The sequence below is a fragment of the Apis laboriosa genome, unplaced genomic scaffold (assembly GCF_014066325.1).
Source record: "Apis laboriosa isolate Shangri-la unplaced genomic scaffold, ASM1406632v1 scaffold26_cov146, whole genome shotgun sequence".
In the NCBI taxonomy this organism is placed as follows: Eukaryota; Metazoa; Arthropoda; class Insecta; order Hymenoptera; family Apidae; genus Apis; species Apis laboriosa.
This window is the reverse complement of record NW_025222592.1, coordinates 489,156-506,085: the sequence shown is the minus strand read 5'-3', so window position 1 is coordinate 506,085 and position 16,930 is coordinate 489,156. Positions and strand designations below refer to the sequence as shown.

Genomic DNA, 16,930 nt, shown 5'->3' with positions numbered 1-16,930 from the left:
ACCAGTCTCAATAGTAATTAGCATTCATTCTTAGAGAAAAATTATTGCAAACACTCTTCAGTTTCTTAAGAATAGCAAACTCTGTAGACATAGCCTCATAGTCTCATTCTAAGAATTTTCCTTAGATTGAGGATATTGCTCAATCAAGGTGCTGGTTCACAATGTTATCGTTTGTATACCTTAGAGAGGATCCGTGATCTCGCAAAATGAGCATGAAGGAGCTTTAGAGAGTACGAGCGTAGAATTTTTTGAACTTTTAGAATCTTTTTAATTTTCAGAACTTTTTTGAACTTTTGGATTTTCTTAATATCAGAATTCTTTTAAAGAACTCAGAAGTCTTAAAATCTTCCGAACTTGTAATTTTGAATATAAATATAAATTTAGTGATAAACGCAAACCTTAACATGTGAACTTTGCTTTTGATCGTTTATATATTTTTATAATAAAACTTGTTAAAAGCGAACTTTGTAATAAATTAGTTTTATCATCACATACTATAGCTCTATAGAACGGAGCTAACAATCTGTTAGATAAAATTTAATCTGAAATTGAATTTAAGAATTTATGAATTTCGCTCCAACGGTGATTCTTAGACACTATGTGAGTTAATACGTAATTCGAGCGGTGACGCTCAGGCACCACTCGGTTTGATGCGGCGATTCAAACGGCGACAATTTATATTTATTATTATTTATATTTATTAATATTTATGTTTGATTTTTTTAGAATATCGCTTCATAAATAAATTTCTAAGCTTTTTACTATATTTTACTATACTTTTTACTTTTTTAATATAATCTTGTGAGTGTAAAATAATATATTATCAAATGGCTAGATTTTTTATCTCAAATTAGACCGTGATCACGAGTTGGACTACATCTTCGGCATTAGTCCGAGTTTAACAGTCGGAGCAATATTATTTTCAAAGTTTTTGAATTTTGTAAGTATGGAATACAGTAATGAAATTGGTTCAAGTAAAGATGAGTTTGATTTTTCGTTATTGAATAACGAAATTACTTTTATTATGAAGAAATTATTGATAGAGAAAGCTGATGAAAATGAAGATGAAATAAGAAATATAAAAAGGCGAAAAATAAGAATAATAGATAGTGAATGTGAAAACAATAGCTTAAGTAAAGATATCGTAGAAGATAATTCCAAATGGATAACATGCACAGAATCGGAAAATATATTGCGAAGAATACAATTCGTACCCGGCGAAAAATCTGCAAGTATCATCGAATATAAATGAACCATTAGATTTTTTTAAACTATTTTTTACTGATGAATGATGAAAATTATTAATGAAATAATAAAACAAATAATTATGCGATAAAAAAGTTAGGAAAGTACTATTGTTCTACTTGACAAATCGATGCATCTTGCTTTATAAAATATCACACAAAACAACAATATATACTTTAATATTCAATAAATTTTGTTTTTTTATATGTAAAGATATATAAAATATTAAAATATAAAAATTTTATGCGTTAATTTGTATGTGAAATCATTTTAAGTTAACTATAAGATAACGCCGAATGCACCGAATATGCGGGTCTGAATCGTCTGGAGTTGTTAGTTCTACAGAGCGAAAAAGGCTTAGAGTGCAAAGGATTAAAACATTTTCGAAATAATAATTGCAATATTGAACTTAAAGAGTTATAATAATGAATATCGAATCATAATAATGATATGAATTATGAATTAAACATAGTGATATAATATATATATTAAATTGACAAAAGAAATTTTAATTTTGTTACATTTTAATAAAATCTAATTTTACTTTAAAATTGTAAGATTATAACTTACTGAAATATAACTCACATTGCTTCGAATTAAATTTGTATTGTACTAAATTGAAAATAAAATTTATACATGCAAAATCATGTATGTAGCAATGTAGCAATGAATGGATGTAATTTTTTTTAATAATGAATAAAAAAATTTTTTTTATATTATTTTGTACTTGATTTAATTATTGTAGATAAAATAATTATTATATTATAAAACATATTAATTATATTTATTTATTATATAAGATTAGATTTATTTATATTATTAGATTATTTATATATTATTTATACATATATTGTATAAGATTAATAGTTTTATATTGAAAGATAGTTTCCAAAAGAATTATTATTTTTAATTGTAAAAGTACTATACAAATGTAATAATATAAAATTTTACAATAATATATTTTAAAATAATATATTTTGCAATAATATAAAAATTAAAATGATAATAATATATATATAATATAATATAATATTTATTAATATTATTAAATTATATTATAATATTAAATATAATTATATTTATATTAAAATATCAATTATAGAAAAATGTATTATATTTATATCAAAATATTATTATTTATATATGTAATATTATATATGTAATTATTATAGAATTATATTTATATCAAATATATATAAAATTTAAAACTATACAATTATTTGAAGATATTGAAGATATTAAAGATATTTAAAAATATACAATAGCTATGGATGATTGTAATATGTTAGAAAATATGTAAAGAACGGATATAAATAGTATCATCAAATCAAAATAGCCTGTGTTAAACAGTTCTTTAATATATCATTATAGGAATGAGTGTTTATGGAAATATCGTAGAAGTAAAATTTCTTTGAATATTCACTATGATTGAGATATGAAAAACGAGGATTCGAAAATTGATTACATGTAAAAGTCATTTTGTCGATAGTTATAACATTATTTATAGATATTCTAATCGGTCTTACAAAATTTATATCTAAAAAATTTCCATATTCATTAAAATTTTTATACCGATATTATAGATTTGAAATATAAGTTATATAGGAACAATGTTAACGATATATAAGAATCTTATATTTTATTAAAAATTATTTTTTTTATTCATAATATTTAAATTATATTAGTTAGAAGAAATTTGCAAATAGTTCTCATCATTTTTATTTATTTCCAAGCTTTTGATTTTTTAATGTATATTTTTGTTCTATATTTTTTGATTTTACATTACTTATTAAATTTAAAATTATTCTTTAAAACTACTTTTCTTCCACTTTTCATTCCATTATCTCAAAAATTCTTTTCTGAAAAAAATTCAAATAAATCATTATCTTTCAAATCTCCATTTTTCTAATCAATTAAAGTTTCTAAAAAAAATTGTTAAATTTTCAGAATAATTAGATTAAATTAGATGACTGAAAATTTCACAAATTGACATTAATATCTATAATATCTATAACTTAATTATATAAAGGTTTTTTATTTATTATATTCAAATCTTCATTCTATTATCCATAAATACTCTTTCTAAATAAATCTAAAAAGAATTATTTATTTGTTTCACTTTTTTGAATCAATTAAAAGTTTAATCAAAAATATTAATTATCCAAAATTATTAAATTGAAGATTCTTCAAATTTATATTAATAATATTTACAGTAATTTTTCAATTATTCAAAGCTATACTACTTTACAATTTCATCTCGTTATTTCAGCTAATCTTCAAAAATCATATATCTCTTCATTATCCAATTTCTATCATTTAAAATTCTCGTGTATCAATCGCATAAAGATTGTATTTTCAGTATTTGCTGCCATCTGTTTCCTGTTTTGTCCGCTAAAAGATTTTTTTCTTTCTGACAAATGTCCTCGAATCGTGCCAATTAGAAACTAGATGCCAATTCTGGTAATGGTTTAGCGAATTGAAAAAAGTTCACAGTCAAGCTCACCTTAGTCGATCTATAATACGCTTAGATCTTTTCTTCCTATAGATATCGATCGCCGATGATCACGATCCCGTCGATCCTGTTCCCAAGTAATAATTACTGGCTAACTGTCAGTGCCAGGTCAATGGAAAAGCATTGGAACAGTCATGAGAATCGACAGCTTTCGCGGGTCGTTAAACCTGAAATACTTCCTCGCTACCATCAGAATACGTAGTTCTTCGATCTTTTCATGATCTTTTCATGATCGATGCATTAGCAATTAGAATCAGGCAATAGATCAATTTCTTGGAATAATTTTGTGTTCTCTTGCGTTTACATTAGACAATTTTTTATTAAATTATTTTATAATGAATTGATCGATTTGTTAAGTTGTTCATAGTTGCTTGTATAATCCATATAATTAATCCAGTTGAAATGATTTTTGATCGTTGATAAATTAGAAGTAACTTATTTAATTTTGATTAATAGATTTGATCGTTCGATGAAAAATTGTCTAATGTAAATATGATTTTATAAATTGAAAATCGATGTACAAGATTGGTTTAGTTTTAGATTCTTTATATTTAGTTTTAGTTAATTTTACATTGATAGAAATTAGATTTCTTAAAAAACTTATATTTTTTTGTATATCTATTTACATTATATAATATAATGTTATTTTTGTTGTTTGAATATTTATATTGAATTATATTCATCAATTTAATTTGTTAAGTACTATTTTTATTTTTATTTTCTTAGCATTTATGTATATTAGATTGATAAAAAAATATAAAAAGATAGAAAAAAATAAAAATTATATCAATGTAATGTCTTTGGCAAAAATAATATTGTGATGTAATATACTTTTAAGAATTATTAAATAAAAAAAAAAAGAAAAGAAAAGAATTAATATACAAAAACATAATATCATACAAATATGGTTTTTAATTTTTTTCGTAAATATTAAAACTGAATTTTGTTTTTATTTGTTCTTGTGTATTAAAATTAATAATAAAATACATAAGAAAATATTAATGTGTAATATTGATTCATATTATTAATAAATGATATCCAGATGGAATATTATTTTTCTCTGCATAAGAATAGAAAATATTGAGTACAAGTGAAATAGAAAAGATAAAGATTTGTTATTGATTTGATTGAATGTTTAATAATCTGAAATTCAAATTGATTTAAGTATCATTAGTACTTAAAACTTTCTTGTTCATACGAAAATAATTAAAAAACACATGTAATCTTTCTAATTCGAAATCTTATATAAAAATATGTTTTGATTTGCTTCTATGAATTTCGATAAGTACAGCAGATTGAATAAAATACAATGATTCATTTATTTTTAAATAAAATATTGTGTAATCATCGTATAACTTTAAATTATGAAATTTAATATGATTTGTCCGAAATAAGTTTCTATTAAATAACAAATCACATAGATTTCAATTTATATATTTAAAATTTTTTTTAACAATATAAAAATGTTGTACAATTATATTACATGATATTTATATACATTGTATATTACCTTACACTGAAATTCATTTGAAATAATCAATTGTATATAATATCAGTATATTTATTTTTATTGAAAGGCTCCGCAAGCGACACGGTACTATCGCGCACCTCTTTTTTTCTTTCGCCATCTCATTCTATTTAATACAAATTTAAAATGCTTATAACTCGTTAATTAAGGACATATGTGTATGGACATATGTGTATGAACTTTTTTCATTGTTTAAAATCCATTCTCCAAAGATATCCTACATTTTTACGAACAGTTTATTAACATATTGTATTATATATATTGATAATATTATATTGTATAATATTGATATAAATTCTTGAAATAAATAATTTAAAAAATTTATTTTAAAAATTTAATAAAGATAAAACATCAATTATATTATTAAATATAATTTTAAAAAAATTATAATATGTGTTATTTATTTAATTATATTGATATATAATAATTTCTGAAGTTTAATAAGATATAAGCTATATTAAATGCTAGGACTTAGGTGCTCAGATTGGATTATGCTTTTTTAAATTGTTTAATTTTTAAATTATAAATATAAATATTTGTTAAAAGAACCAAATAATAATTTAAATTTAATTTATTGAATAATTTTTTAAATTAAATGAAAATTTATTCAAAAATTAAGTATGAAATATATTTTACTCCTTTTGAGAAAATAAAATATTATTTTAAAAAAGTATATTTGTTGAATACTTAAAATATATATTTATATTTTTTTCTTCAATAAATTTATTTTTAGTTTTATTTTAATCTATATATATATAAGTATATTTCGTATTCAAAGTAGCTAGAATTAGAAATCTGTATTAATAGCGAACAATTAGTTTTCTCTACTGTAATATGTTTGATTAGATAAAGAAAATAGCACAATGTCCTATTTTGTAACTCGAGCAACATTATTTTATTTTAATTTCCTATCAATGTTCAATGAATATGAGTTAAACATCAGTTTACGAACAATCACAATCTTAATATAAATAGATTTGCAATGATACATATATGTATAAATTATTCCTTCAAAAATTCTAAAATATACTTAGTATCATATTTAATATTTATATTTCGGAATATATTTTAAACAAATATATTTAAAAAATAAAGAATATTTATTCTCTTTCAATCATAATGAATTCCTCGAATAGATAAATGATTTTTAAATATTTCATAATTAATAATTAGTAATTAATTTTAACAATAATTATTGAGAATAATTACTTATTCATTTTAATGCTGCTAAAAATATGTTGTCAATATTTTTAATTTTGAAAAACTTTTTTCTATATATATAAGCACTATTCATTATATAGTAACAGCCTTACTTTTTGAAACATATTGCAAAAATGTTTGTATATATATATAATTATCCAAAAATTATTCAAAGTTTGGAATTTAATATAAGATGAATAATATAATATAAGTTTAAATATTGAAATGTATTTCAATTAAATTTCTAATAAATTTCTAAATTAGATTTAAATTAAATTAACTTATATAATTATTATCCTATATAATTATCTTTATTTTCATTCTATATTATTTTTTTGTTAATTCTTCTTTCTCGTATTGAAGAATTTAACTGTAAATAGATAAACATTATTATTATCAATAATCAGAAGCGAAAGTTTGTTTTCATTAAATAGACACGATTCTCGAAACGAATCGAAAAAAATCAAGAACGAAATGACTACACAGCCTTCTTCTTCTCCCAAATCATCAGATCAGAAGTGTTTCGAGCATCGAAGATCGATCGGAAGATCATAGGTCAGCCTTCGAACGTACCTTGAAAATAGAACGTGGTTACGTGGTTAGTACAGGTTTAGACTGTTTCTATTTCAATTATTGTCGCGATCAGGCAATTTGCTGGCGTTTAATCGATGCCGAATCGCCGCTGCTTGCTTCGGGCCCAGATTATAATTCTTCCGCGTGTATACATGTAATGTATATGTGTATATGTGAGAGATAAAACGAAGTGAAACGAAGCGCGTGCGCGATCATCGAAGATCTAGATCGGAACTTTCCAGCCGTTTGTTCAGGAATGTTGATTAAGGTGTTAATTAAGCGGCGCCCTGGATGGAAAAATGATGACTAGTAGAAACAAGATGAAAATTTATTTTTTAACATGAGTTTCGTTCTCTCGTAATGCTTTTTCGATATATGACTAGATGGAAAATAACTAGAAATTAATTAACGAATTTTTCTTGTATTATCTATGTAATGTTTTGCTTTCAAAATTTTTTAATAAGAAATTGAATTATTTTTTACATTTTTATAAAATTATGATTAAGGAAATTTTATATTTCTTAGTTCTAATATCCTTTCTATATATTCGTTATATTTAAAAATAGTTTTTTTATGAATAATCAAAAATATCGATAAATGAAGATAATAAATAAAAAATAGTAATAATAAAATGAATGAAATTAAATACGAGTTTTTATAAAAGAGAAAAATAGGAAATATTTTTTGAAATGAAAGTTTTTGAAATGAAAAATGTAATAAAGTAATAATAAAATAGATAATAAAAAAAAATAAAACTTATATAATAAATTATATAATATATATTACAATAATAATAAGAATATTTTTTTATAAATAATATAAAATATAATGAAAAATAATATATACTAAAATTAAATATGATTTTTTATGAAATAAAAATAAAACAAAATATTTATAAATAATTATAAATATTATAAATAGTTTTTATAAAATATTTTATTCTATAAATAGAAATATTTTTTTCTATGAAGAATCTTCTTTGCTATTAGAGAAATATCTTTCTATACTTAAAGAAAAATTAAAATCATACATTTGTAATTTCGTCTGTAATTTATAAATTGCGATATTGTAAAAAATCGATTATATAACAGTCATTTTTTTTCAAATTTTCTAAATCTAGAATTTTAATCGACAATCAGAATTATTTGATAAAATTTCGATTAAATAACGAAACTTAGAAAGTCGATTATATTTTAAAATATATAATTAAAACATAAAGTCTTTTTCATATGATTTTTTAGCTTTAAAAATGATTCATAGGAGATTTAGATGAAATTTATTTTAAATAATTTGAAAATAATTATTTCAAAAAGCACTAATTATATATTATTTAAAAATATATTTTAATTGTTATCATATTTCTTATTTCGTTAAATAAAAGAATTTAAAGGAAGATATATTAAAAATAATAAACTGAAAAATTGATTATTTATGTTAATATTGTATATTCTTTAATTGAAAATTTATTTCTGAATTTTCAAAGTAAATAATAATATTAATGAAAGAAAAAAATAATAATATAAATGCATATTAAAAATTTGTTATTTTCATCAAAATCAAATAATAAAATAACAATAGAAAACAAATAATTTATTTTATAAAATAATCAAAAATCATTTAAATACATTAATTCATTTTTTCTAAATTAAATATTTTATAAAATATTAATATAAAATAATTTTAAATTTTTTTTAAAAATTTTGGTTTTTAATGACATAAGATATAATAAAATAAAGTTAAACAATTAAAATAGTACTTAAAAAATTGAGATTAATAAGTTAGTCTATTTTATTAAGTAATATCAATTTAATATCATCAATATTATAATAAAAATATATATATTATATTATAATAAAAATATTATATATATAAATGATATATATAATTATATATTTTTAATATTTTTTAATTAATATTAAAAATATTTTTTTTAATTACAAAAAAAATTCATATAGATTTCAATTCAAAATAAATAAAAAGATTTCATTGATTTATATAAAGTCATAAAAAATCAAATAGTCTTAATTAAATAATTGGATTTTATTTCTGTTTCAGGAAAATGGTTGTCTATATTCCCATATAAGATGGGGCGAGGCTTTCGTAATCGTTTACAGTGTAACATGCAAACGAAGTTTTCAGGAAGCCCGTGGATTGTTAAAGCAACTGGCTGATTTACGTCTGCCATCCTACTTCACTGCTCTGTTGCTCGGCAATAAGAGAGATCTGGATCATGCTCGGTGAGTGTGTAATATGTCGTGTGTAATATGTAAGATTATATGTCGTAGAGAACAACCAAGTGAATTAAAAGTCACAACCGCCGAGGAGAATTATAATTTAAAATATGAATCGATAAATAATGTGTCTCGAATCCTATTAAAAATATCGTGAAAAGAAAATATGTTATTAAAGTTGAAAAAAATTGTAAATATAAGATATTGCAAGATAAATATCATTGATAGACTTTGTCACATTGATAAATGAAATAATGTAAAATTAAATATGATGAAATGACTTGACTGAAAATGTTATAACTCAACTATGATATCAAGTGGCAAACTGATATAAGAATAATAATATCAGAATAATAATAGAATAATAATAATATCAATTGATTTATTGTTATTTTTACATGATATTTGGTATATTTTTTGAAATCATGAAAACATATCTCAATAGAAAATAAATTTACAATTTAATCAATATTTAATCTTGTATAAAATGAAAATAATATTTTTAAAAATTGAAAAAGTAATTTTCAATTATAACTTTCAATTAACTTCATTAAAGATTAAATTTTTATTCTTTAATGAATAAAGTCTAAAAAATCTTTGTTATTTTTATAATAATAGTAAGAATAACAGTTTTAACATTATTGTTTTATTTTTTATTTATTTTTTTTTTATATTTAATTTAGAGTTTGGAGATTAAATTTAATTTGAACTATTATTGAAAGAATAAGAAAAATGGGTTTTAATTTAATATAATTATATTAGATTATATAGATTTTTATATTATCATGTAATTATAAATACATTATGAATATATTTATAATATTTATATAGATTTATGAATCCACATATTCAGTTTCAATATATCTATAAATAATACTTGCAATTATATAAATCTATATAATCTATTCGATTAACAAATAATGATTTCATCGATATTTACATAAGACGCTGTTTTTAAATCTAAAATATATGATCATTCAAATTTTCCAAAGCATCAATCTCTCGTAACAGAATCGATCAAAATTATCCCCAATTAATCGAATTGTTGCGATTTGAATTTCATTAAGAAATTATTAAACATAATAAATACAATAGATAATGCACTGAATTGTTTCTCGTGTGCGGCTCATTGTCCCGAATCGTCGACACATTTTTTCTTTGACATCTTTTGATTGTCATTTAATTGCTGGTTTTTGTCCATGCTAATGAAAGTATTGCGTTATTATTGGTCGTTTGCTATTTCCCACGAACTCGAATACTCATTGATTTTACGCTTGTCATGTGTATTATATGTCGTTAGAATTGTGAAAAAAGAATTGTGTCATTAGACTAGGATAAATGAATTATTTAATAATTATTACAGATTATTAGTGATAATTTGAAAGTTTTTGAAACTAACATAATTGAAGATATTTTTTTCATTTTTTCTTTGTGATGATGATTTGTGAAGAATTAATTAATTTTTATTTTTCTACATTTTTTTTCATTACTTTTCTCTTTTTTAACATAAAAAATGATATATTATAGATATAAAAGATATATTATATTATATTAATAAAAACATAGGAAAAAATATCATCACATTTATCGAATAATATGAACTTCGATAGAAATAGGATACTTTTAACATTCGTAACATTTTATATGTCATAATGTAACTATTTAATTACTTCTTTATTTTTATAAAATGAATTATTTCATAATAATATTTTCAACGATATTTTTTATGATTTAAAAAGAAACTATTGAAATAATTTATATGAATAAATAAAGATTTAAGTTTTATTTTATAGCATTTATTGATTTTGGAGTAAACATAATGATTGTATCGTATATTTATTAAAAATTTATTAATTGTAGTGTCACTCTTTAATGTTATTTAATTTATGTTTACTTTCTATTTTAGTATATTTTCAAACAATTTAATTAATTTTTATTAAATTGAATTTTAAAATATTCAAATAGATTTTAAATATTTATATTAATGGTGCTATATAATTTATTAATATTTATATTAATATTTATATTTAATAGTGCTATATTTTGTATTTATATTAATATGTGATACATAATTGCATATATTTAGTCGTATTGAATTAACTAGATTAATATAATTTAAGTATATATTGAAAATGAAAATATTTTTTATATTTCAAAAAAAGTAAAAGAAGAAATTTAAATGAATATTTTTTTTTATTTTATTATTTGAACTACATTAGGTTTAAAATTATTCGAAATTAATTTCAGAAATCTAACATAATCTATTTTGTTATCATTAATCATTCTACGATAACTTTCCTCTGTAATTAAGTTTTTTTATAAATTAAATTTCTATAATTAAATTTCTATAATTAATTTTTTAATTATTTTTTAATTCAACTTCATAAAATATTTATGATAATTATTTTTATTATCTATTTCTATTAATTGTTTATTATTATTACATTATGAAAAAAATTGAAATTTACTTCTATTGAATATTAGATAGAGATATAAATAACTGGAATATTTATCCGCTAGTGAAAGTCTCGAACTGATTTTTCTTTTGAGTTCATTGATCACAAACAATGTTATTCGAAATATCTAACGGTTTCTATTTTTAAATTTAAAATTTTTTTTTCATTTTTCACGAGATGGAATGGAATACTCTCAAAGAAATCGAAATATAATGAATTCAAGAGTACCATAGAGGGTTAATTTGATGCTTTTTGTTCCTGTCATCCATAGACATTGAAACGGAATATCGGAATAACGAAATTGCACGGAATACTTAACGGTATAGATGCTCAAGAGTACTAGTTCGCAATTCAGGTGACAAATTACAGTCAGAGGTCTTTAAGAAATGAATATCACATTGATCTTTCTTTTTTATTTATATTAATGAATAATTTTACGTAAAATACTATGTTATTATCAATAATATATTTTTATGATATATAAATAATAATCTAATTTTTTATACGTAAATATTAATGTAATGATATATATAAAACTAATATACATTATTTTTTTGAAATATATATAATTTATCAGAATTTTTTATACATATATCATATATATATATATATATATATATATATTATATACATTTATAATATATATTTTAGTTATATTATAATTAAAATATATATAAATATTATTTAATATGTCAAAAAAATATATAATATAACAAATACAAAATTTATATACGATGACAAATTCACTTCACTATGAACTTTATCTCTTTCTCAATATTTAATTTCAACTGTTAGTCATTATCACTTATCAATTTATATTCCATACTTAAGATTTTAACATTATAAGTTTAATATTATAAAATTATCGAAATAAATAAAAAATAAACGATATTAAAAATTTTGAATATCGATAAAAATATTATATTAACAGCGCCATTTCTTCAATGATATTCTTTATTTAAATTAATTTAAATAACAATTATTTTTGGTTTTTAATGAAAAATTTTTCAAAAACTTTTATATTTGTCTATTTTATTTATTTACATTGAATACATTATTTACATAGAACATCTATCGATATCTGCTAAACAGATATATTCTTTACTATATTATTCTATGATATTCTACAAATTTGTTTAGAAAAATAACAATTATTTTTGATGTCTTGACAATAACAAAAATATTTTTAGAAATTTTTACATTTGATTATTTTATCTATTTAAATATCTATCGATGGCTTATATATATTATTCTTCACCACACCTTATCACCATCTAATTCTTCCCATTTCCTTCTCAATCGCATAAAATTCGTGCCATAATATCACAACTCTCTTCGATTTCGGCCTATTAATCTAACAATTCACTTTCCCGATATTAACTTTGCGTATACTTCTCGCGTGTATCCGGTAACAGGATCTTCGCGAAACGTTTCCTAGACGAGACAAGATTTCACGTGCGCCACGCAATTCGCAGTCTACCGTCCTTGTTTTTTTTTCCTATCACCTGCTCTCTCATCACGCCTCCTCTCGCGTGATCCACACACGCACATTGTCTATCCACAGACTTGGATCCGTGCCTGGTGGCGTGAAACGCGAAACGAGGCGCCACATCGACCGCACTCTCCGACATCAGAGACCATTTCGAGCACGACACCCGGTAGTGGTCGCGATTGCTCTCTCATCTAGAAACTGTTCACGCGATCTTCGCCCGGACATCGATCTGTTTACGCGCGCGAATCGTCCAACGATCGGTTGGCCGACTTGGACGAGCGAGTTAGACGTGTTCCGATCGGTGGTCTATACCAGCGGACCGATTTAGACCCCGGATTCTTCACTTGTGGGTCGAGACCTCTAAGTAGTTGAATGGTTGGCGACTCTTTTGAGATGTTGCTGTGTCTTTGGTTAAGATTATTTTTGTAAGAAAGACCTTTTTATAAAATTTCTTGCATTTCTTTCACTAGTTTTACTCTTTTGAATTCCTCTAAGATATAAAGTTTAGCGTTGTATTTAGAATATTTTTAGATTTATTAGATAAGCATAAATGTCATGAAAGTTCGAGTGATAATCACCATAAATATAAATGGAAATTTAAATTCTTCATTTATAGCTGAGAACTTGGATATTTAAATACTGATGATCAAACTTATCATAGATATTTTTAATTAATTTTCATAATATCAAGAGATATAAGTATATATAATTTTTCTTTTTTTATTATTTATTATATATTTTTTAATTTAGGATGTAAAGGAATTTAAATGTTGTTTTTTTTTTTTTTGATTTAAATAAAAGAATCTGAATCAAGTCTGAATAAGAAATAAAAATAGAAAATCATGAGATTTGCATATAATTTAATTAATATATATATGCAAAATATTCTAAAAATAATTCTTTTAAATTTATAATTATAGTATATAACATATTTATTTCTTTATCTAATTTTTTTTCTATCTACTTTACTTACATATACATTTAGCAACAATTATAATAAAAAGAATATTAAATACGGAATATAATTGTATCCTATTTAATATGAGATTATGAAGATTAAGATTATTTTTAAATACAAGATTTTATTAAGAGAACTCAATTTGGAATTTAAATATGCACCAGCAATTTTTGATTTTATTATCATATTCCACATCATTTTGCTTCTGTATTATATAATCATATAATATTAAACAAAATTTGTAAAATTTAGTTGATATGAGAAAAGCGTAAGAGTTAATAATAGCTATATACATTTCCATTCTTAATAATTCATTTTAAATTAAATAAATATAATAATAATAATAATAATAATAAAATATGAAATTTATTAACTATTTATGTTCTAAAGAAATACTATATTTTAACATAACATAATTTTAACATAAATTTATTTTATTTCGTTACTAAGATAATAATAACAATATTATTAACAAATATAAATAGAATAATTCATATATTATTATATTAAGATAAAAAAATATATTAGATTAGATAGTTATAATAAATAGTGTATTATAGAAAATTTTTCTTATTTAAACAAAATATATAATGTTTCAAATATTTTTATTTTTTTAAATTTTACATTATAGAATTTATAGAAATAATAAAATGCATCATCTATGAAAGAAGTAATTATTTCAAGAAGATAGCAAATATTTTTTTCAGAAATAATTGCATTTAACTTTTCTTAGATCCACATAATACAAATAAAAACTAAATTGTTTTATTTTATTGATTGAAATAATTTACTCATTGAAATAATTGTTTAATTTATATTAATTTCCAAGCTCAAATAAAAATAAAATATTGTATAAACATAGAAAATCATTCTCTATAATAAATTTATCATATAAATAACAATACGCATTTAAAATTATCATATTTTCATGAACTAATAATATTAATGATATAAATAAAATTATCTTATATAGTGCTATGCTAAGTAACAACAAAAATAAGAAAATAATAAATAAAAATATCTCTACTTTAAACGATCCAAAAATATCGAAATAAAATCAAATAATAGTACAATTTACAATGTCATTATAATCTTTATGTGAATTATAAAAGATTGAATATCTGAAGAATTATCTTATTTTCCTTTCACCAATTCTCTTATAACTTTTTTTACAATATAAATTTCATTTTTGATCTGATATCGAGATCATTAATTACAATAATACTTAATTTGAAGATTCAATTCCAATTCAGATAATCGAGATTAACATTAGTTTTGTTGAAATGATATTTTCTTCTCCATCCAAAGATAAATAAAAAATGATATAAAAATGGTTTTAGTTTTAATTGTGCATTTTACATAATTCCTGTTTTAAGACTTAACTTAAAGTGCATCATCTAACGTTGCGTGAGTCGAATGGGAGAAAGTTAGGAAATCGAACCAGTTGCTACTTTTTTTTATATCTTGAACGTTTGTGATAAAGATTGGTCTATGAACAGCCACTTATTAACTTTGTCAAATCCAGCACTAACTTCTGGATAATAACCTGACAGCAATGGATTTCGATTTAATAAGGAGAGCTATATAATAAATGGAAGATATTTATTCATTTAATTATTGAAAAAGATTATGTATTGATTAAGTTTATCTCTCATTTTTACTTTTATGATGGAGATATTATATTTAATTTATCGCAGAAAAATATTGAATTATGATAATTTATTATTATTTATGGTATATTTGTATGCTATTATTTATGTATGTATTTGATCATATTATATTATATTTTATTGTATTAGTTAGTTTATTTATTTAATATATAAAAATAAGATATCTATAAAGATATTTTATATATGTATAAAAATAATAGAATCTAATATACAAAAGTATAAATAAAATATATAAATATAATAAATACAAAGAAATAATTTTAATAAATTATAAAATATATGTATTAATTTTAATATAAATTTATATAAATAATAAAAACAACAATAATAATAATAATATATAGAATTCTATTTTAATCTATTGTAATAAATTTTAGAAGAGATCAAAAATTTTCTTTTCAATCTTTCAAATTTTTTTTCCATAAAAAGAAAAAAAATTGGAATCTAAAGTTTCAGAAAATATTTTTCTATACAAGATATATTTTTCATTGGTAAACGTATTTAATCATCGAATCGAGTAACTGTTGCAAAAACCTTAAGGATTGTATCATACGTTGCAAATGATAAGTGTAGCTTTTAGCAGGCTTATCAAAATCATTTAACAATCTCTTGAAAAGATCTCTTAACTTGAAATCAATCAAAAATTGACGATGGAAAGATACACGATTTCGCTTTCATGGCATACAAGATTCGCACAAAGAAGGGAAACTCAATTGCATTTCATCTCGGCTCATTCGTCATTCGAATGTACCGAGTGAATACTACGCATAGTAGAAACTTTTTGAACAATCCTCAGGCTCCTTTCGAGCTCGTTTCATATGCAAATCTCACTATTTTTCTTTATATTTTATCTTTTGAGCAGTCAATGTCTGAAGACTACTCAAGAGTGAATCACACGGTTCACATGTTTTGTGTCGAATGAAGAGAAAGCTGGCAAACAGTAGTCTTTATCGTGTGTACTTTGCGATAACCTTCCATTTCCAGTTACAGATGGTTCCCTTAAAAATCCATCGTTCGTGATTGATGGACCGTTGAACGGTGTTTAATCGCTCTTGAATGGAAAAT

General features: G+C 21.5%; 1 protein-coding gene across 3 annotated transcripts in view; it reads left to right on the top strand.

Moving 5' to 3' along the window:
• LOC122713717 (ras-related and estrogen-regulated growth inhibitor-like) overlaps positions 1-16,930 on the top strand; it is a 159,416-nt gene that overhangs the window by 101,828 nt on the left and 40,658 nt on the right. For all 3 annotated transcript variants that reach the window (XR_006346522.1, XR_006346521.1, XM_043934441.1), the window contains exon 4: positions 9,114-9,295. Coding sequence is in view for 1 of the 3 variants with exons in the window: in XM_043934441.1 (XP_043790376.1) it covers positions 9,114-9,295 (182 nt within the window). In the remaining 2 variants the exon portion in view is untranslated. The remainder of the gene's footprint in view (positions 1-9,113; positions 9,296-16,930) is intronic.